We start from the raw sequence: 21,054 nt of genomic DNA, 5'->3' as shown, positions 1-21,054 counted from the left end.
GGGAATTTTCTCTTTATACTTCACCAGAGTGAATACAGAGGGTTCACCACAAGATGTAAACCATTGGTGAGCCTCAAAAACAGGAAGGCCACAGAGTTTGCCAAACAACATCTAAAAAAGCCTTCACAGTTCTGGAACAACATCCTATGGACAGATGAGACCAAGATCAACTTGTACCAGAGTGATGGGAAGAGAAGAGTATGGAGAAGAAAAGGAACTGCTCATGATCCAAAGCATACCACCTCATCAGTGAAGCATGGTGGTGGTAGTGTCATGGCGTGGGCATGTACGGCTGCCAATGGAACTGGTTCTCTTGTATTTATTGATGATGGGACTGCTGACAAAAGCAGCAGGATGAATTCTGAAGTGTTTTGGGCAATATCTGCTCATATCCAGCCAAATGCTTCAGAACACATTGGACGGCGCTTCACAGTGCAGATGGACAATGAACCGAAGCATGCGGCGAAAGCAACCAAAGAGTTTTTTAAGGGAAAGAAGTGGAATGTTATGCAATGGCCAAGTCAATCACCTGACCTAAATCCGATTGAGCATGCATTTCACTTGCTGAAGACAAAACTGTAGGGAAAATACCCCAAGAACAAGCAGGAACTGAAGACAGTTGCAGTAGAGGCCTGGCAGAGCATCACCAGGGATGAAACCCAGCGTCTGATGATGTCTATGCGTTCCAGATTTCAGGCTGTAATTGACTGCAAAGGATTTGCAACCAAGTATTAAAAAGTGAAAGTTTGATTTATGATTGTTAATCTGTCCCATTACTTTTGGTCCCTTAAAAAGTGGAAGGCACATATACAAACTTACCGGACAAAAATGACCCCTATGCTGTACAGCTATAAAGGTCGACAGAGCTTATGTCCTAGTAAGGAACCAACTGCCACACTTCTCCAAGCCAGGTATGTCTCCAAAGATGCAAGTACCCCGATGCATGTAATGGAGAAAGGATGCTCACAATAGTGTAAATCCGATTGAGACCCGGTTCACACTGATGCGAGTGCCGGGTTCGCATGTAATGTCGGAGCGCACTGCTCCGACATTACATGCGATCAGCTGTGCGGTGCGAGTTTAGCCATACAGTTTGTATGGCTAAATTCGCATCGCACCCGGTGCAAACACGCACAGGAGGCATTTTTGCAGCCGCATCAGGATCGGATCGCACAGCGGTTCACACTTGTGCGATCCCATCCTGTGCGAACTGCACGATCGCACTGCGATATGCGATCAAACTGGGGGTGTCGTTAAGATTACATTGACACCCCCAGCGGATCGCATATGGCAGTGTGAACTGCCGGGGGTGCGTGTGCGATGCGGGAAAAGGCTGCGAATTCGCAGCCTTCCCGCATCGCAATAGTGTGACCCGGCTCTAAGAAAGTGTTTATTGTGCAAATTCTAAAATACAAACTCACATTTCGTAGTTAATAGTAAGGCATGTAGTACAAAGGTCTCGTCCTTCCTAGTTGTTTGGTGCCGCTTGGACGCTCCGTGGTTACGGCGTGCGTTCCACCGCACCGGAAGTGACGTGTCACTAAGGCGTAGACCCGAAATTGCGTCGACGCGTTTCGCCCTCCTCTTCCGGGTGTTTTCAAAGACGTCTTTGAAAACGCCCGGAAGAGGAGGGTGAAACACGTCGACGCAATTTCCGGTCTACGCTTTAGCGACACGTCGCTTCCGGTGCGGTGTAACGCACGCTGTACCCACGGAGCGTCCAAGCGGCACCAAACAACTAGGAAGGACGAGACCTTTGTACTACATGCCTTACTATTAACTACGAAATGTGAGTTTGTATTTTAGAATTTGCACAATAAACACTTTCTTAATCGGATTTACACTATTGTGAGCATCCTTTCTCCATTACATTCATCGGGGTACTTGCATCTTTGGAGACATACCTGGCTTGGAGAAGTGTGGCAGTTGGTTCCTTACTAGGACATAAGCTCTGTCGACCTTTATAGCTGTACAGCATAGGGGTCATTTTTGTCCGGTAAGTGAATACCCAAAGGGGGAGAACCGGCACTTGCTCACTGCACCGAAACAATTGCATGATTGTGCACTTTCTTCCTGGCACTCCAGCACTTTTGTGGGACCCATTTGGGACTGTTTACATCTAACCATCTATTGAGATCTTAATGAACTATTTTATCTGGACTGGCACCTTATTCTATTATTGTTTATATTTATATGCTTTCTACATATCAGCTTTTTTGCACATTTTTGCATTATTGCACGGTGCACTTTAAGAGTTTTATATTGTAGAAAAATATTATTTTTCTGTGTATTATTCACATTCAATACTGTTTTGCGCTGTGTATATATATTTTTTTGCACTTGAGAATTTTGGGTTCACCATAATTTATGAACAGCTGCATTTCGGTTTTTACCATTGATATTATGCAATTTTAGTACACCACTCATCTTTGCGCTGTATTTGCACTGCACTTTAGTTATTTGGTCACTACCATTTTGAACAGCTGCATTGAAGTTGACACTAGTTAAGTTGTTTTTCCTGCGCGCGGCACATACCTACCTTTCACATATACAAACTGTTATAATTCCTACACCGTTTCCCTGATTTGGATGTAAATACCCTCAAATTAAAGCTGAAAGTCTGCAGTTAAAGCGCATCTTGTTTGTTTCATTTCAAATCCATGATGGTGGTGTATAGAGCCAAAAAGATTAGAATTGTTTCTATGTCCCAATATTTATGGACCTGACTATATAATCAACCCTTCACAGATAGAACTCCCAATTTATACTTACTGATACCGAACCCCATCAAATCGTAACATAAAATGCTACATGCACTAACAAAAGTGTTGATAAAAAAGAGAGACAGTTCTCACTCAGATGCAGTAGATGTCTCATTCACCCATCCTTCCCACACTTTGTCAAATTTTGCCAGAACCCCCTTCTGCTAGCTTATGTAGCGTTTTTTATTTATTTTTTTTTTTTTTTATGATCTTACCCTTTACATACCACCAAATGGTATCTCTATCTGTCCCAAAAAAAAAAAAAAAAATTTTTCCCTTATAAAATTATTTTGGGTGCACTAACCAAAGAATTGTCAGTCAAACTATAGCAGCACTAGAAAATGGCCTTCCTATGAGGGAGGTATAACATGCTGGCATTGAGGTGGTAACAAAAAAGAATAAAACAGGCTGCCATTTGTATTGTGGATTGTACAGTGGGAGAGCTATATTCATAAAGTGCTTAGAGTAGTAGTAGAGGTCGCTGTAGTGTTTTTTCGCTTTTTTTTTTTTTGGGGTCCTCAGGTGGGTTATGCTATAATGTGTTATTTTGCACAGCATATTCACACATTATGGCAGACTTGCCTGCCAATGAAGCAATCCAGCACTGCAGTGTGATCCATCCGGAGACTCCGTCTTCACTTGGGTTTTGTGTGTTCGGACTTGATGGGGTCACTTCCACACATGCGCACAAGAGTCACAGACCTGGTGCCATAAATCTACGCTGAGCCGTGCCTATGTGGCTCAGTGTACATGATGGCTGACAGGAGGAAGCTTTTATGACATAAGAGACTGATAGGATCTCTTCTGTCAGAAAATTCCATACCTGTCAGGAATTTTTTTGAAAAAGTAACTTTACTACCACTTTAAACAGCCCCTGTCTCTTGTTTTACTCCATGAATTTTTAACTTTGGGTTTCCTCACACGCATTGGGGTTGATTTATATATGTATATATTTATAAATAGACTGTACATTTTTGGAAAGTGCAGTTGCTCCAGCACTTAGTAAATTTAGTGATGCTTCACTATGCAAAGAATACTCACATGCAAGGAAAGAAAAAAAATGATATATATTTTTGCTTGCACATGATTGGATGATGGAAGTCAGCAGAGCTTCTGCTCATTTACTAAGCTCTGGAGAGCCTGCTCTTGCAGAGTGCAGTCTTTATGCCTTAAGTAAATCAATTTTACTTAAGGTCCTGGGACCTGGGACCAACCTTGTTCAATTTATTCATAAACAGCATTGAGGAAGGGATCAGTAGTTCGTTATCAGTTTTTGCAGATGACACAAAATTGGCCAGGGCAATAACTGCACAGCATGAAGCAGATATCCTACAGAATGACCTGGACAAAATTACGGAGTGGGCAACGACATGGCAAATGAGGTTTAATGTGGAGAAGTGTAAGGTTTTGCACTTGGGGACCAAAAACATAAAAACACAATACACGTTAGGAGGGGAACCCTTGGGGGAATCAAAAATGGAGAAAGATCTGGGAGTCTTAGTTGATGATAGATTAGGCAACAGCATGCAATGCCAAGCGGCAGCTTCCAAAGCCAACAGAATATTAGCATGCATAAAGAAAGGGATGTATTCCAGAGATAAGACTATAATCCTTCCACTTTATAAAACTCTGGTCCGACCGCATCTGGAGTATTCTGTCCAATTCTGGTCGCCAGTCCTCAGGAGGGATGTGTTGGAGCTGGAGAAAGTCCAGAGAAGGGCAACTAAACTGATTAGGGGGTTGGAGGACCTTACCTATGAAGAGCGGCTGCAATCGCTCGATTTATTTTCCCTGGAGAAAAGACGTCTGAGAGGGGACATGATAGCAATTTATAAATATCTTAATGGGGATCTCAGCTTAGAAGAAAAGCTGTTCATTCGAAGGAATTGCATGAGGACTCGAGGACATACAATGCGATTAGAGGAGAAGCGTTTTAACCTCAGGCAACATGGGGGGTTCTTTACTGTTAGGGCTACAAGATTGTGGAATTGTCTACCACAAGAGGTGGTTTCTGCGGGTAGTATGGTGACTTTCAAAAGACTCTTAGACTTACATCTCAAGGATCAGGAGATTGAGGGCTATGTTAGATGATTACAGTCACACACACCTACACAGGTTGAACTGGATGGACTATTGTCTTTATTCAACCTCACCTACTATGTAACTATGTAATATATGTAATTTAATTTCCCCTTTAATGTCTTGTCTTTGATCGCTTCCACTACCATGGCCTGCACCTTGTGTCAGCTAAGTGTAATCCTATAAAAATCTTTCTTTAAAAAAAAAAAAAAAAACCTGCAAGACAAAGGCATAATGGGCTAGTATGCATCGCAGAACGAAGCCCCGACACGGACCCCCGGACACCGCTGTGGGAGCTGACATGATCCCTTGGCGCCTCTTCCGGGTTCGGCGGCTCCGGCGCTTTGATTGGCCGGAGCCGCGATGACGCCATGCATGCGCGCGGGAGTTATTTTCCGGCAAGCTCCCGGCAAGGAAAGCTGAAGGTCCGCTAGACCTTCAGAGCGCATGCGCTGCTCGCGTGAGCGGCTGCATGCAGTGCAAATATTATAGCCTTATTATAGGCTTACCTGTAGTTAAAAGTGGAAAAAAGCGGGATACTACCGCTTTAAAGGGAAGGCCAGATATGCCAGCACAGTCTGTCTTTGGGCAACAATGTTTGCCACTGAGTCCTTGTATATGAACGGCTGCATCTTGCAATCCTTTTGTATTTAGCTTGTGGAGTGAGGCTGGTAGGGAAAATAGACACATCTGGTGCTGGGAGTGATGAATAAGTGATCAAAAAGGGTTTCCCAACATGTCCAATGTTCCCCACCAGAAGGAGACACAATGGTGCCACATTGACATCAGTTCATCTCCTGAAATGGTCGGCTCAGGACACTGTAATCTGATGTTCACCGGCACCTATAGCCTAATCCATCCCTTTAAAGAAAGACTAATTCACATGGAAAGTAAGCTTTATTACAGATACAGGCAGCGCTTTACATATATTTTGTACATTCACATCAGTCCCTGCCCTCAAGAGCTTGCAATCTAAGGTCCCTAGCACAAATACATACACATGCAAGCGCCAATTATTATAATTCTTACTTTTTGTGATGGTAAGAAAAACAGACATTGATGTCAAAACTTAGTTTTCTCTTAGAATCTGCTGTTCTTAACTTTATGCATTGGTCACATGCCCAAATCAATTTGCTTATACAGTCACCTACCTGCCCCCTTCTATAGAGACGGCATTAATAATACTTTACCATATGGTCATGTGATTGAAACCAGAGGGAGAAGAATGGCAAATTACAGGAGAAGAATAGATGTTGGCTTTTCCGCTCACTGAATGTGAGAATTCTAGAAAAAGCAACAGGTCAGCAGGTATAATTTTTGCTTTTTTAAAGAATTCCAGGCATGGATATTTTTACATAGTTACATTGGTGCAGCTCGGACCAATGTAATTCTTCATATACTATACCTGTGAGATCCCTCTAGAACAGAGGTCCCCTACCCCCGGGCGGAGGTACGGTACTGGTTCATGGCCTGAACCAGGCCAATCAGGAATTGCTGCTGCAGTTCCTGGCTGTAGTAGGTGGCAGCGTGGTGTGCAATTCAGCGCATCAAATGGCTCCCTTTGTGCTTTTTGTTTTGTATAAACTTTATTTGAAGTGTACAAAACGTATACTTGAGTCATGGCAATGTATAGCAGCGTGAAGTGCGCCACTGCTGTACATTGCCATGTGATTTTGGTGTGCTGTGATTTTTATTTTTTTTTTTCTGATTGTTTGGTTTTGGGTAGTTTTGTTTAGGTAATGTTTGGTCTATGTATAAGGCTACATTTACATATTGGCGTCTAGGATCGCGGGCAGAATCGCGGCAATTCTGCCCACGATCCGAGACGCCAATACGTAAGCAGAGCCTTAGTGACATATGGGTGTAATAATGTTTGTATATATATATATTTTGTTGTAGATATATTTGACTTCTAGGCATAAAAATGGAGTAAAAAGTTATCTGCATAACTAAGTTTTCTGGAGACCCGTAACCTCACTTATAATCAATTGTAAAGAGAGATTGTACTGTATGGTTGGTTTTGTAAAAGAAATGTTCAAAAAATTAAAAAAAGATGCACTGTTAAAAAAAAATTAAAGGAACACTTTTTAATCAGAGTGTAGCATCAAGTCAGTTAAACTCCTGGGCGATTTATCTGATCAGTTAAGTAGCAGAGAGGGTTGTTAATCAGTTTCAGCTGCTTTGGTGTTAATGAAATTAGCAGGGGCACTAGATGGGCAACAATGAGACGACCTCCAAAACAGAATGGTTTTACAGGTAGAAGCCACTGACATTTTTTCCCTACTCCATCTTTTCTGGCTGTTTTTCACTAGTTTTGCATTTGGCTAGGGTCAGTGTCCTTACTGGTAGCATGAGGAGATACCTGGACCCTATAGAGGTTGCACATGCATTCCAACTCTTCCAGGATGGCACATCAATACGTGCCATTGCCAGAAGGTTTGCTGTGTCTCCCAGCACAATCTCAAGAGCATGGAGGAGATTCCAGGAGACAGGCAGTTACTCTAGGAGAGATGGACAGGGCAGTAGAAGGTCCTTAACCCATCAGCAGGACCGGTATCTGCTCCTTTGTGCAAGGAGGAAGAGGATGAGCACTGCCAGAGCCCTACAAAATGACCTCCAGCAGGCCACTGGTGGGAATGTCTCTGACCAAACATTTAGAAACAGACTTCATGAGGGTGGCCTGAGGGCCCGACATCCTCTAGTGGGCCCTGTGCTTATTGCCCGGCACCGTGGAGCTCGATTGCCATTTGCCATTGAACACCAGAATTGGCAGGTCCACCACTGGCACCCTGTGCTTTTACAGATGAGAGCAGGTTCACCCTGAGCACATGTGACGGACGTGAAAGGGTCTGTAGAAGCCATGGAGAACGTTATGCTGCCTGTAACGTCCTTCAGAATGACCAGTTTGGTGGTGGGTCAGTGATGGTCTGGGGAGCCATATCCATGGAGGGACGCACAGACCTCTACAGGCTAGACAATGGCACCCTGACTGCCATTAGGTATTCGGATGAAATTTTTGGACCCATTGTCAGACCCTACACTGGTGCAGTGGGTCCTGGGTACCTCCTGGAGCACGACAATGCCCGGCCTCATGTGGGGAGAATATGCAGCCAGTTCCTGGAGGAGGAAGGAATTGATACCATTGAATGGCCCCCATGCTTGCCTGACCTAAATCCAATAGAACACCTCTGGGACATTATGTTTTGGTCCATCTGACACCACCAGGTTGCACCTCAGTCTGTTCAGGAGCTCAGTGATGCCCTGGTCCAGATCTGGGAGGAAATACCCTAGGACACCATCTGTTGTCTCATTAGGAGCATGCCCCAATGTTGTCAGGCATGCATACAAGCACATGGGGGCCATACCAACTACTGAGTACCATTTTGAGCTGCTGCTAATGCGAAAGTGCTAGTTCTGCCAGCTAGAGTTCTGGTCAGTCCATTTAGGGAGAAAGCCTGCACGGATGATGGGATTTCCACGCGTGGACACCAAGAGCACTTTATGATTTATATTGTCACCGTCACAACTTTTTTATAAGCATCATATGGACTGATTACTGAACTGTATTGATTCCTGATAATAGCTTATGCAATATCTATACATTGATATTACAGTTTTTGAATGAAGTTTTGGGAAAGTGTCTGCCAGGACACATTCTTGCAAAGTTGCATCAGTTCCAGCACCTTTTATATTTGGTTATGCACATCAATTTATGTTTTATATAAGTAATTTTATATTTTTTATGCACTGTAGCCACTTTCATTCATTTCGTTATTTGACTGCCATCTTGTGGTCAGGACATTTATTACATAAGGCACATTTATTTAAACTTTGCTATTCTTTGCACATTGCACCCTAATATATATATATATTATCATTATATACTATTTACACAACATCTGCCAGTGATAGATACCATTTTTTATGGCCTCATTCATAATATATTTTGCACTTTAGCACACATTTTCCAGGGTGCAGGCCTGTTTCTCATATTTTGAACTTTAGCACATTTTTTTGCACCTTAGCATATATTTTCCAGCATGCAGGCCTGTTCTCATTTCTTGCACTATACCAGGCTAGGTCAACTAGCTGGTAGTCTTTCCATTTTTTCTCATTTAGTTTAGAGTACATTGTCTCTTATACCATATATAAAGAAAGTTACGACACCTTGCACTGGCACTTTAAAGTATCAAACTTTAATTATTTGGTCCATCTAAAAGAATATAATTGAACTTCAGATGAACCCCATATGTTTTTTAACTTTGCATTTAGTTGTTTATCTGTTAAAATATTAATATTTTTGTCCATCCTGTTCTGAGATTTAAACAGCACAGCTCCACCTGGCAGGGAAGGTGACCTGATTTTTGTCTGCTGCCATTAAGTAGCACTTACAGGTCTTCTTCCTGCCCTCAGCCTGGAACTTGTCCCTCCCCCACTCAGAGCTCCGCTGCACAGGAATTGCAGCTTATGCTGATACTATTTCAGGTACCTAAACGGCTTTCATTAAAAAAAAAAATAGATTTAATGTATTAATGTAAAAGAGCTGGAATAAGTGTCTCTTATTTTTGCCTGGAGGTCTGCTTTAAGTGGCATTCAGGTCAGTGACTAGACAAATGGGGGGCATTATGCCCAAGAGATGATTAATTCAGCTCTTTTGCTTTAGAGTGTACTAAATACCATCACATAGGTGTGCTCTGTATCCCAATGCAACTGTCTAACCAAGTTTATCATTTCTTTTAGGGACTCGTCCCCTCAAGCAGACAACTTCTTTTCATGGGAAGTTTACTGGATGTTATTCAAATGCCTCCCAATGTATCCAGGGATTCAGGGTTGGAGTGCTCTTCTCAAGGGTAAGCCATCCTTTGCAATTTCTTGTTAGGTTTTTATTTCATTTTTTTCTAGTCATAATTTTTCTTTTTTCTGGTCGCAAAGGGTTTTAAACATGCTACCGACAGCTGTCTGTTACACACAGCTGGGGTGCCCCTGCAGCCAATTACAATATGCAAAATTGTAGTAATAGGGCAACGCTGTGGGTGCTTTTTTTTTTTTTTTTTTTTTTTTTTGTAGAAGTTAGGCTTACACTGTGTGTTCCCTTGTTAAAATTTAATTATTATTTTTTGATTGTTCCTTAACCACCTCAATACTGGGCACTTTTACCTCCTTCCTACCCCCTTCCTTCCCAGGCCAATTTTCAGCTTTCAGTGCTCTTGCATTTTGAATGCCAATTACTCAGTCATGCTACACTGTACCCAAATTACATTTTTATAATATTGTTCACACAAATAGAGCTTTATTTTGGTGGTATGTATTCACCACTGGATTTTTAATTTTTTGCGATAGAAGTAAAAAAGTAGTGAAAATTTTGAAAAAAAAAAAACAATATTTCTCTATCGTTCAGTGACGGACACAGTCCTCTGATCCATATCAGTAGGGTTATACTGCCCCCTACAGGCGTAGGACACTAGGCAGAAAAAAGTTCTGGCTATGCCTATGGGCAGTCCCGGAGGGTACACCATCTTTCTTCCTGCATAGGATGTCAGTTTTAATCTGCCTAGTCAGGAGTGAGGACCTAGTTCCTTGCTGGGATCTTTGGTCCTGGCATAAAAGTATTTTTTTATGTAGATTTTTTAGCTAGCCTTTTTCTCCAGACTTTTTTTTCCTGTCAGATCTTCAAGCAACTATGCCGGGCTGGGTCTGGCCAGCAAGCGCCTGCAGGCCTTAGCTCTGCGCTGGGTCAGCCGTGACATAGTCCCACTGGACGGCGAGTCCCTCCTGCTTTGGGGGATCTGTTGAACCAACTGGCGCGGGGGCTGCAATTTGTTGCGATTCCGCGCTGGGCACGGCTCCTTTATTGGGTCACCTGTCGGTTTTGGCGGTGGTTATCCGGCATATCCATGGCCGGAGTGTTGGTCTGCGGATCAAACTTCTAAGAAGGGCTTAATGGATCTCCCTTTTCAGGGGGATCGCCTGTTTGGCGCTGCCCTGGATGAAATTATATAAGGGTCTCACGGGGGGGAAGAGTGCTTTTCTTCCTCAGACTAACAAAGGTAAGGGCCTTTTGTCGTGGACAGGGTCCCTCCTTTTCTGCTCACAAACAGTTTATTCGTCCCTCGGAGACAGTCGAAGTCCTTCAAGACTTCCTTGGGTGGTTCCAAACGACCCTGGTCTGGCGAACAAGAGATGGTTTTTTCCAGACCTGTGGACAAGGCCTATTCAGCCTGAAGGTACGTCCTCACACGTATATGGGGTGGGGGGGGTGTCTTTGCCAGTTCTCGGACCTGCGGCTGGCCTGGTTTCCAGGCAGCTTGGTTCAGGAGGTCATGCGGTCCGTTTGCAAGATCGGGTTTCGATCCGTTTTTTTCCGGTGAGGTTTTCCCTTCCAATGTACGGCTGTCCCCGGATTGCTTGCAGGTGCTCTATGGGGCAGTTCAGGCTCTGGTTCAACAAGGCTGGACCTACTGGCCCTTGATGGTTCCGTGCGTATCAAAAATTCAAGATGGTATCGGTTCGCACGATAGTGGCTTCCCTACATCAGGGGGATTCCTGGCCTCCAAAGACATCTAAGATGCCTACCTTCACATCCCATTATGTGCAGGACACAAATGGGTTTAACGTTTTTGTCGTGGGTAAGAATCTCTATTGGTCTCCCTTCTGCTCCTCGGGTCTTCACAAAGGTGTTGGCTCTGGTCCTGGCGCTGTTGCGGCAGCGGGGTGCATCGGTCCTGGGTTCCTGGCCGATCTGCTTCTCTACGTGGAGTCCCCTACGGTGCTGACGACGAATTTGGAAGTCACCATGAGAACGCTGGAGGAGTTCGGGTGGCTTCAGGACCTTCAGAAGTCATCCCTGGTCCCTTCCATGAGACTGGACTATCTGGGCCTGACTTTGGACTCGTCCTCAGTCAGGGTGTTTCTCCCTCCGGGGAAAAAACTCTTGAAACCTCAGTCTGTGGTTGAACTGTTACTGTCCAGCACATGGTCGTCCCTCTCGAGGATCCCCCAGAAGGCAAACCTTCTTAAATGGGACTAGAATCCAAACTCTCTGGACATTCGGATCCGGCTGAGCCAGGTGACCAGGGAGTCTTGATCTTGAATCCTTCCCCTTTTTACTGGACAATTGTCACCGCGGATGCAAGCCTGTCAGGGTGGGGAAGAGTCCTCTGCAGGTTCTCTGCTTAGGGAGTATGGTCCCTAGAAGATCCAGGTTACCGATCATTGTCCTGGAGCTGAGATCCGGCTTTGCCTAGTTCTCTGGACCGGGCACCTGCAGCTGTCCAGTGCGCATTCATTCGGACCAAGGGTGTCCTTGCAGGCTTGGAAGTGACACATTCTTTGTTGGGCAGAGCGCCTTGTTCCAGCTCTCTCCGTTGTTCCTTTTCCAGGTGTGGCAAATTGGCTGGAGGATTGCCTCAGTCGACAGGCCTTGGATGCAGGGAAATGGTCCCTTCATCCGGAGGTGTTCCAGTAGTTGTGCCTTCATTGGGGCACTCCAGATGTGGATCTGTTGGCATCGCATCTGCAGGATAGTGCAGAGGTTTGTGGCCCGCTCCCGGGACCCTCTGGTAGGTGCACTGGTGGCACCATGGTTTCTGTCGTAGGCAAGTACTAAGTTCAACATGAGCGATACTGAGAAGTTTAGCATGGTCACCTGCGCAAGGATGACACACGCATAATCGTATGAGAGTGATCACGGTCTGCCTTTCCTCCTCTCGTTGCTGCCAAAACTTCTTCACAGGATCGAGGCGGAAGGGATTCCTGTCATTCTCATGACTCTGGACTGGCCTCGCTGAGTTTGGTACGCCGACCTGGTCAGGCTAGTCGCAGACGCTCCTTGGAGACTTCCTCTCAGGGAGGATTTCTTATCTCCAGGGCCAATCTTCCATCCTGCTTCACGGTTGCTGGCTTTGTCGGCTTGGCTGTTGAAAGCCAGGTGCTGAAGGGCAGGGGATTGTCTGCTTCAGGGATTCCCACCCTGCTTAAAGCGTGGTAAGTGACTTCTAGGATGATTTTTCATCATACGAGAAAGACCTATATTGTGCGTCTCTTTGGGCTCCCCCTCGCTCTTACTCGGTGGCCCGGATCTTGGCTTTCCTTCAACAGGGAGTTGATCAAAAGTTGGCCTTGAGTACTGTTAAGGGTCAGGTTTTGGCTTTGACAGTTTTCTTCCAAAGGCCGTTGGCCGACTGTTCCCTGGTGTGTAACTTCTTCCAGGGGGTGCAACACTTGGTACTTCCAGCGCGATCTCCGTCACCAACTGGGGACCTTGATTTAGTGCAGTCGGTTCTTCAAGAACCTCCTTTTGCAAGTATTCGGGGGTATCCCCTGCCTACCTTATTACAGAAGGTGGCCTTCTTGGTTGCTGTCACTCTGCGCGCAGGGTGTCGGCACTGGCGACATTGTCCTATCGTTCTCCCTATATGTTGGTTCATGGAGAAAAGTAGTACTTCTTCTGGATCCGTCCTTTCCTCCGAAGGTGGTTTCTAGTGTCCACTTGAACAAGAACATTGTATTACCATCTTTGTGTCCTAAGCCCAAACATCCTAAGGAATGTGCATTGCATACTCTGGATATACAGTTGGGCAAAAAAGTATTTAGTCAGCCACCAATTGTGCAAGTTCTCCCACTTAAAAAGATGAGAGAGGCCTGTAAATTTCATCATAGGTATACTTCAACTATGAGAGACAAAATGAGAAGAAAAAAATCAAGAAAATCACATTGTCTGACTTTTAAAGAATTTATTTGAAAATGATGGTGGAAAAAGAAGTATTTGGTCAATAACAAAGGTTCATCTCAATACTTTGTTATATACCCTTTGTTGGCAATGACAGAGGTCAAACGTTTTCTGTAAGTCTTCACAAGGTTTTCACTCACTGTTGCTGGTATTTTGGCCCATTCCTCCATGCAGATCTCCTCTAGAGCAGTGATGTTTTGGGGCTGTCACTGGGCAACACAGACTTTCAACTCCCTCCAAAGGTTTTCTATGGGGTTGAGATCTGGAGACTGGCTAGGCCACTCCAGGACCTTGAAATGCTTCTTACAAAGCTACTCCTTTTTTTTGCCCGGGCGGTGTGTTTGGGATCATTGTCATGCTGAAAGACCCAGACACATTTCATCTTCAATGCCCTTGCTGATTGAAGGTGGTTTTCACTCAAAATCTAACGATACATGGCCCTATTCATTCTTTCCTTTGCATGGATCAGTCATCCTGGTCCCTTTGCAGAAAAACAGCCCCAAAGCATGATGTTTCCACCCCCATGCTTCACAGTAGGTATGGTGTTCTTTGGATGCAACTCGGCATTCTTTCGCCTCCAAACACGACGAGTTGAGTTTTTACCAAAAAGTTCTACTTTGGTTTCATCTGACCATATGAGATTCTCCCAATCGTCTTCTGGATCATCCAAATGCTCTCTAGCAAACTTCAGACGGGCCTGAACATGTACTGGCTTAAGCAGGGGTACACGTCTGGCACTGCAGGATTGGTCTTGGCCATAGTGGAGTTTGGAGTGTGAATGTTTGAGGATGTGGACAGGTGTCTTTTTTATACTAATAACAAGTTCAAACAGGTGCCATTAATACAGGTAACGAGTGGAGGACAGAGGAGCCTCTTAACCGGTTGCCGACCGCCGCACGACTATATACTGCGGCGGTCAGCCCCGGCCAGGCAGAGTGACGTATCGGTACGTCACTCGCCTGTCACTGACTTGCGAGCCTATCGCGGGCGGGCGCGCGCCCGCCGCGGCTCGTTCACAGGCAAGTCAGTGCGTGTGACCGGCGGACTCGATGTCCGCCAGTCACACTGCGATCGCTCCTGTGAAGGGAGAAAGACAGAGCAGCTTGTGTAAACAAGCTGCCTGTCAGTTCTCCCTGTGTAAAAGTGGAGATCTGACCGTTCTACTATGTAGAACGGTTGATCTTTGCTTTTACACCAATAGCAATGTCCCTACACAGTTAGAATCACGCCCCTAGGACACACTTAACCCCTCCCTGTCCAATAAAGTTAACCCCTTCCCTGCCAGTGTCATTTTTGCAGTAACAGTGCATATGTATAGCACTGATTACTGCAGTAATGTCACTGGTAACCCCAAAAGTGTCAAAAATGTCAGTCAAGGGTCCGATCTGTCCGCCGCAATGTCGCAGTACCGAAAAAAAATCGCAGATCGCCGCCATTACGCGTTAAAAGAAAAAAAACCAAAAATGACAAAAATCTTTCCCTTTGTTAGTAAACGCGATAACTTTTGCGCAAACCAATCAAAATACGCTTTTTGCGATTTTTTTTTTTACCAAACATAGGTAGCATAAAACAAATTGGCCGAAAAATGTTAAAAAATTTTGATTTTTACTTTTTTTTTTGGGGAATTTCATATAAAAAAATGTGAAAAATATTGTTATTTTTGCAAAATTTACGCTCTTTTTTTGTTTATAGCGCGTGATCAAAAAATCGCACAGGTGATCAAATACCGCCAAAAGAAAGCTCTGTTTGTGGGAAAAAAAGGGCGTCAAATTCGTTTAGGTACAGCGTCGCACGACCGCGCAATTGTCCGTTAAAGTCACGCAGTAAAAAAGCGCAAAAAAACCCCTGGTCCTTTAGCAGCCAAATCCTCCGGGGCTTAAGTGGTTAAAGAAGAAGTTACAGGTCTGTGATATCCAGAAATCTTGCTTGTTTGTAGGTGACCAAATACTTATTTTACCAAGGAATTTACCAATTAATTTATTAGAAATCCTACAATGTGATTTCCTGGATTCTTTCCCCCCATTCTGTCTCTCATAGTTGAAGTGTACCTATGATGAAAAATTACAGGCCTCTCTCTCATCTTTTTAAGTGGGAGAACTTGCACAATGGTTGACTAAATACTTTTTTGCCCAACTGTAGTTCGGGCACTCAAAATGTACTTGGCGACTACTGAGTATTTTCGTGAGTCAGGTTCGCTCTCTGTACTCACGGATGGCCGAATGGCTACCTGGTCATCTTTTCACACTTTTAACAAAATTTATAGGTTCCGATGAGTTCTATGTTACCTGGTTGGCTATGTTTAGCCTTGGGGACTTGTTCTTTTCTGCTGTTCCCACCCCTCATTTTATGGCACTGCTTTGGGACGTCCCTACTGATATGGATCAGAGGACTGCATCCGGGGGGGGGGGTTGTTAACACCACCACTCTCCGACAGAACTACCTGATAATTACCGGTGACTTTAAATCAGTCCAGCGTGGTCTCCAGCTCAAATTAGTCACATCTGATATGTGAGACAGTGTGGACAGATACAAAGATATGCCTGAGAATTACATGAGTGCTCATGCACGCACATGCACACACCCTCACACATCTGGATATTTTTAGGCTTTGTAGTGTTACATCCTGGAATTAAAATATTTAACCTACCATTTTACTGCTTTATGTACACAACACAAAACAGGGTTCGTACGGTCCTTGAAAACCTGGAAAAGTTTTGGAATTTGGAGATGACACTTTCCAGGCCTGGAAAGGTCATGGAAACTTAGGATTCCACTAAGGTTTTGGAAAAGTCATGGAAATATATACTGGGGAGGGGCGGGGAGCGGATGCTTAAAGTTTAATTTATTATTTTATTCCGTAATGTTTAATAAATTATTGCCAGTGCCACATACTATTTGCCCTCCCAGGTCCGCGGTATGCCCGTGCGCTGTCACTGGCCAGCAGCAGCCGAGGAGATGATCGTGAACCAATCACTGGCAGCGGGGAGGGCCGGCCACGGTTTGCCTGGATATGACTGGCCAGCAGCAGCAATAACAGCCGGGAGATAACAAACCAATCACAGGCAGCGGAAGCGTCACTGGAGGGCGGGCCGGCCGCATGAACGTGATGATGACGCGGAAAGGGGCGTTAACCGTTTCGGTTACCGCACCCCCGCGTCATCACGTTCATGCGGCCGGCCCGCCCTCCAGTGACGCTTCCACTGCCTGTGATTGGTTTGTTATCTCCCGGCTGTTATTGCTGCCACTGGCCAGTCACAGTGTCTCCAGTCAAACCGCGGCCGGCCCTCCCCGCTGCCAGTGATTGGTTCACGATCATCTCCTCGGCTGCTTCTGGCCAGTAACTGACAGTAGGGCAAACTGCGGACCCGGAAGGACACCTACCTGTGATGTCCGCAGCCTCTGACTACCTCCTGTATCATGTCCGCAGCCTCTGACCACCTCCTGTATCATGTCCGCAGCCTCTGACCACCTTCTGTATCATGTCCACAGCCTCTGACCACCTCCTGTATCATGTCCGCAGCCTCTGACCACCTCCTGTATCATGTCCGCAGCCTCTGACCACCTCCTGTATCATGTGCGCAGCCTCTGACCACTTCCTGTATCATGTGCGCAGCCTCTGACCACCTCCTGTATCATGTCCGCAGCCTCTGACCACCTCCTGTATCATGTCCGCAGCCTCTGACCACCACCTGTATCATGTCCGCAGCCTCTGACCACCTCCTGTATCATGTCTGCAGCCTCTGACCACCTCCTGTATTATGTCTGGAGTCTCTGACCACCTCCTGTATCATGTCTGCAGTCTCTGACCACCTCCTGTATCATGTCCGCTGAATGTACAGTGTGTGTCGTAAAAAATTTGACATTTCGAACATGGGAGAGGCAGCGCTGTCTAGCCACGCTAAAGGTGCAAAGCACCAGTCTGCAGCTGCGTGCTTGACAGCTTCTAATCCGATCGCTGGCTTTTTCACCCGTGCGCCTGAAGTGACACCGGCTCCCAGCTGTGGCAGCGGTGCTTCCATCTCATCCATTGTAAAACAAGGGACCATTTTGAGTCACGCTGTATCCAGAAACGAAACCCTAACTGCAGAGGTACTGTACACTACAAAGATTGTCATTTATTTTAGTAAAAATATGCTGGGTGTGACATAGATTTTCTTCTTATTTAACATGTATACATAGACATTTCATGAAAGATTAGGTCATGAATATTTATGTGAAGTCATGGAAAAGTCATGGAATTTTATTGGTGAAAATGTGTATGAACCCTGACAAAAGCAAAAAGGTTATTAAAAAAAAAAAAATTGCTGCGGAAGCCCAAGTGATGGTAATTGGAAGTCATTGCAATCTCAAACCACCCACAAGTCCAGATGCAGCTGCTTGGTCACTATATTCAATACAAGAGGTACTATCCCCAGTAATATGCTCGCAAAATGGACGGATTTTACACCTTAACAATAAAGTGATTGTAAACCTAATTTTCTCTGTCACTCATTGACAGACGTAGTCCTCTTTGATTAATATCAAATTGGGTTATACTGCCCTCTACAGGAGTAGGACACTAGGCAGAAGAAAACGTTCTGGCCCCACCTTAGGGGCAGTCCCAGAGGGTATATCCTCTTCCTCTCTGCTACAGGAAATCAGTTTTTTTCTGTCTAGTCAGGAGTAAGGACCTAAGTTCCTTGCTGGGATCTTTGGTCCTGGCAAGATTTATTTTAGAAAATTTTTTTTCTTTTTTAGGTAGCTTTTTTTCTCCAGTTTTCCTGTGAGATCTTCAAGCAAATCACGCCGGATCTGGGCGATGGGCTGGATGTTGAGATCCAGTGGGCACCCCAGCCCGCCTACGAGCGCATGCAGGCTATAGCTCCGCGCTGGGTCGGCCGCGACACATTCAAGCAAGTATGCTAGAGCCGGGCGACGGGCTGGATGTTGAGATCCAGTGGTCACCCCGGTTCAGCCTACGAGCGCGTGCAGGCCATAGCTCCGCGCTGGGTCGGCCGCGACATAGTCCCACTGGACGGGGACTGACCCTGCGAGTTAAACGTCTCGCCTGGACGCCAATGACCAGCAGAGTCACGGCGTCCATATTGGTCGACAGCCCCCCACCTCGGTGGAGAGGGGTTCTGTTAAGAGGGGGTGCCCGTCAGTTCCGGTATGGTGAGTAGATGTTCCCCCTTCCCCCCTGTCGGGTTTTTGGGATACGGGCCCCTCTGTGGATGGTCGGACCTTTTTTGTTTGATATTAAGGTTCCCCCTCTATCCTATGACATGTTCACAAATCTCCCTGTGATAGTGTGACTTGGTTTGGGAGCTGACGTTCCAGCAGGCTTGGTTTGGGAGCTGACGTTCCAGCAGCCTTGGTTTGGGAGCTGACACTCCAGCAGGCTTGGTTCGGCTGACTGTTTAAAACATAGAATACTGGCATTTAGGTAAGGGGCAAGCACCTACCTTATACAAAGGGATGCAGAGGCTATCGCCATCCTTCCGCAGGCCGCACTTACAGGCCGCCGCCAGCTTTTCATAAGCCGTCCGCAGGCCGCCGCTAATCCTCCGGAGAAGCCACGCAAGGATCGGCAGTCCGCCGCCATCTTGCTGTAGACCGCACGCCACAGACTGCATTGTCTACAGAGGCCACCCCGCAGGTCACGCAGGCCGCCATTTTTCCGTAGCCTGGTGTCTCCTGCATGGGGGCGGCCATGTTTTATGTACCCAGCTACCTCGAGGAGTAGCTGGGAGCGCCGGAAGGCGTGTAAAGGGGGCGGAGCCACTTCCTTTACCCGGGAAAGCTATCACAGGACTTCCTAGTCTGCATAGGACAACGCTGACAGCAGTTTGGTAGAAACTTCTCTGCATCAGGTGGTGAGCCCTTGGGGTCTCTCTCTCTCTCTCTGTGGGGGTCCAAAGCAGGTACGCTGAGGGGCGCTATTGCGCTGGGGGATTACAGATAAAAAAAAAAAAAAAAGTAGTTTTATTTTTCAAAATTTTTTACTGGCAAAGTGTCCTGGATTAACATGAACCCTGCCACCCATGTATCTCCACCTGATCCCCTCGAGGTGGCTGCAGGACCCTCCAGTTCCCCACTTACTATTGATGCATTATCAGCGGTTTTGGAGTCTTTTGTATCCCGGGTGGAAGTGGCCTGTCAGGGACAGGGTGCAAGGAAGGGACCCCCGCCTACCCCTATTTCATCTGAAACTTCAGATTCAGAGTCTGAGCCTGTCACTGCAGGTGCAGGTCCCTCATCTGGGGCTGGTGTCTCGGGTACTGTCTCCTCAGACAGTGAGGAGGATGTTTCGGCATCCACCATAGCCCAAGAGGAAGCGTTGGTGAACGCACTAATTGTATCTGTCCGGGAAACCTTAAGACTTCAGGTTACACCGTCGGAAGTAGCTGAGACTGAGATCCCTTTTGGTACTAATAAACGGACCAAAATGGCGAAAGTATTTCCCTTGCCCAAATGTTTTGGTAATGTAATTAAGGAAGAATGGGGTCATCCTAAACAAACCCCTGCTATTTCCAAACGCATTATTAAGCGTTATTCGTTCGAGGAATCCCTCCTCAAGAAATGGACAGTACCACCTGTGGAGGATTCACCAATTTCCAGATTGAACAAAGCTACGGTTATCCCATTGGAGGACACCCCGTCCTTTAAGGATCCAGTGGATCGTAAGGTGGAAGCGATGTCTCGCGCCATCTTTTCCCTGATTGGGTCAGCTTTAGACCAGTGATTGCAATTGGTTTGGTTTCACAAACATTGACAGAATGGACCAAGTGGTTACGCCGGGACTTAGAGGGGAGAAGCATCCCCCAGGCGGTATCAGATCTGCAGGAGCAGATGATACAAGGGCTACAGTTTGTCTGTGACGCTGCTCTAGACGCCACTCCATTGTTGGGGCGGGCTTCAATTTCAGCAGTGGTCCTCAGGCGTACACTGTGGCTAAAGTGTTGGTCGGCGGACCAAGGTTCCAAAAAAGCTTTGGCTAATCTCCCCTTTCAGGGGGAGAGCCTATTTGGGGCCAACTTAGATGAGATTATCAAGGATCTCACTGGAGGCAAGAGCACTTTTTTGCCACAAAGTACTAAGGGTAAAGGACCTCGTCAGAGACGGGAGCCTTCCTTTTCCGCTCATAAGAAATTTTTTCGCTCCGCGGGCGATAAAGCAATGTCCTCCAAAACTCCTTCAGGAGGTTTCAAGGGGCGCTGGTCGGGCAAACAAAAGTCCGGCTCTGCCAGACCTGAAGATAAGACTACTAAAGCCTGAAGGTGCGCCCCCACCCATACCTGGGGTGGGGGGACGTCTTCGCCGGTTTTCGGATCCATGGCTTTCCAGAATCCCGGACAAGTGGGTTCGCGAAGTCATACGGTCAGGTCACAAGATCGAGTTTCAATCACTCCCACCGGTGCGATTCTTCCCTTCCAATAGCCGACTATCCCCGGATCGCCTAGAGGCTTTGCGGGGGGCGGTCACGGATTTAATGCAACAAGGAGT

At 46.1% G+C, this 21,054-nt stretch overlaps 1 protein-coding gene across 2 annotated transcripts in view; it reads left to right on the top strand.

Annotated features, from left to right (window-relative positions):
* HAUS7 (HAUS augmin like complex subunit 7) overlaps positions 1 to 21,054 on the top strand; it is a gene marked incomplete at its 5' end in the record, with an annotated part of 217,766 nt that overhangs the window by 168,480 nt on the left and 28,232 nt on the right. For both annotated transcript variants that reach the window (XM_082263028.1, XM_082263029.1), the window contains one exon: positions 9,582 to 9,691. In XM_082263028.1, coding sequence (XP_082119154.1) covers positions 9,582 to 9,691 — 110 coding nt within the window. The remainder of the gene's footprint in view (positions 1 to 9,581; positions 9,692 to 21,054) is intronic.

The sequence above is a fragment of the Pelophylax lessonae genome, assembly GCF_965119305.1.
Source record: "Pelophylax lessonae genome assembly, chromosome: 7".
NCBI lineage: Eukaryota > Metazoa > Chordata > Amphibia > Anura > Ranidae > Pelophylax > Pelophylax lessonae.
Note: the sequence above shows the minus strand (reverse complement) of the source record. Positions and strands in the feature narration are given on the sequence as shown.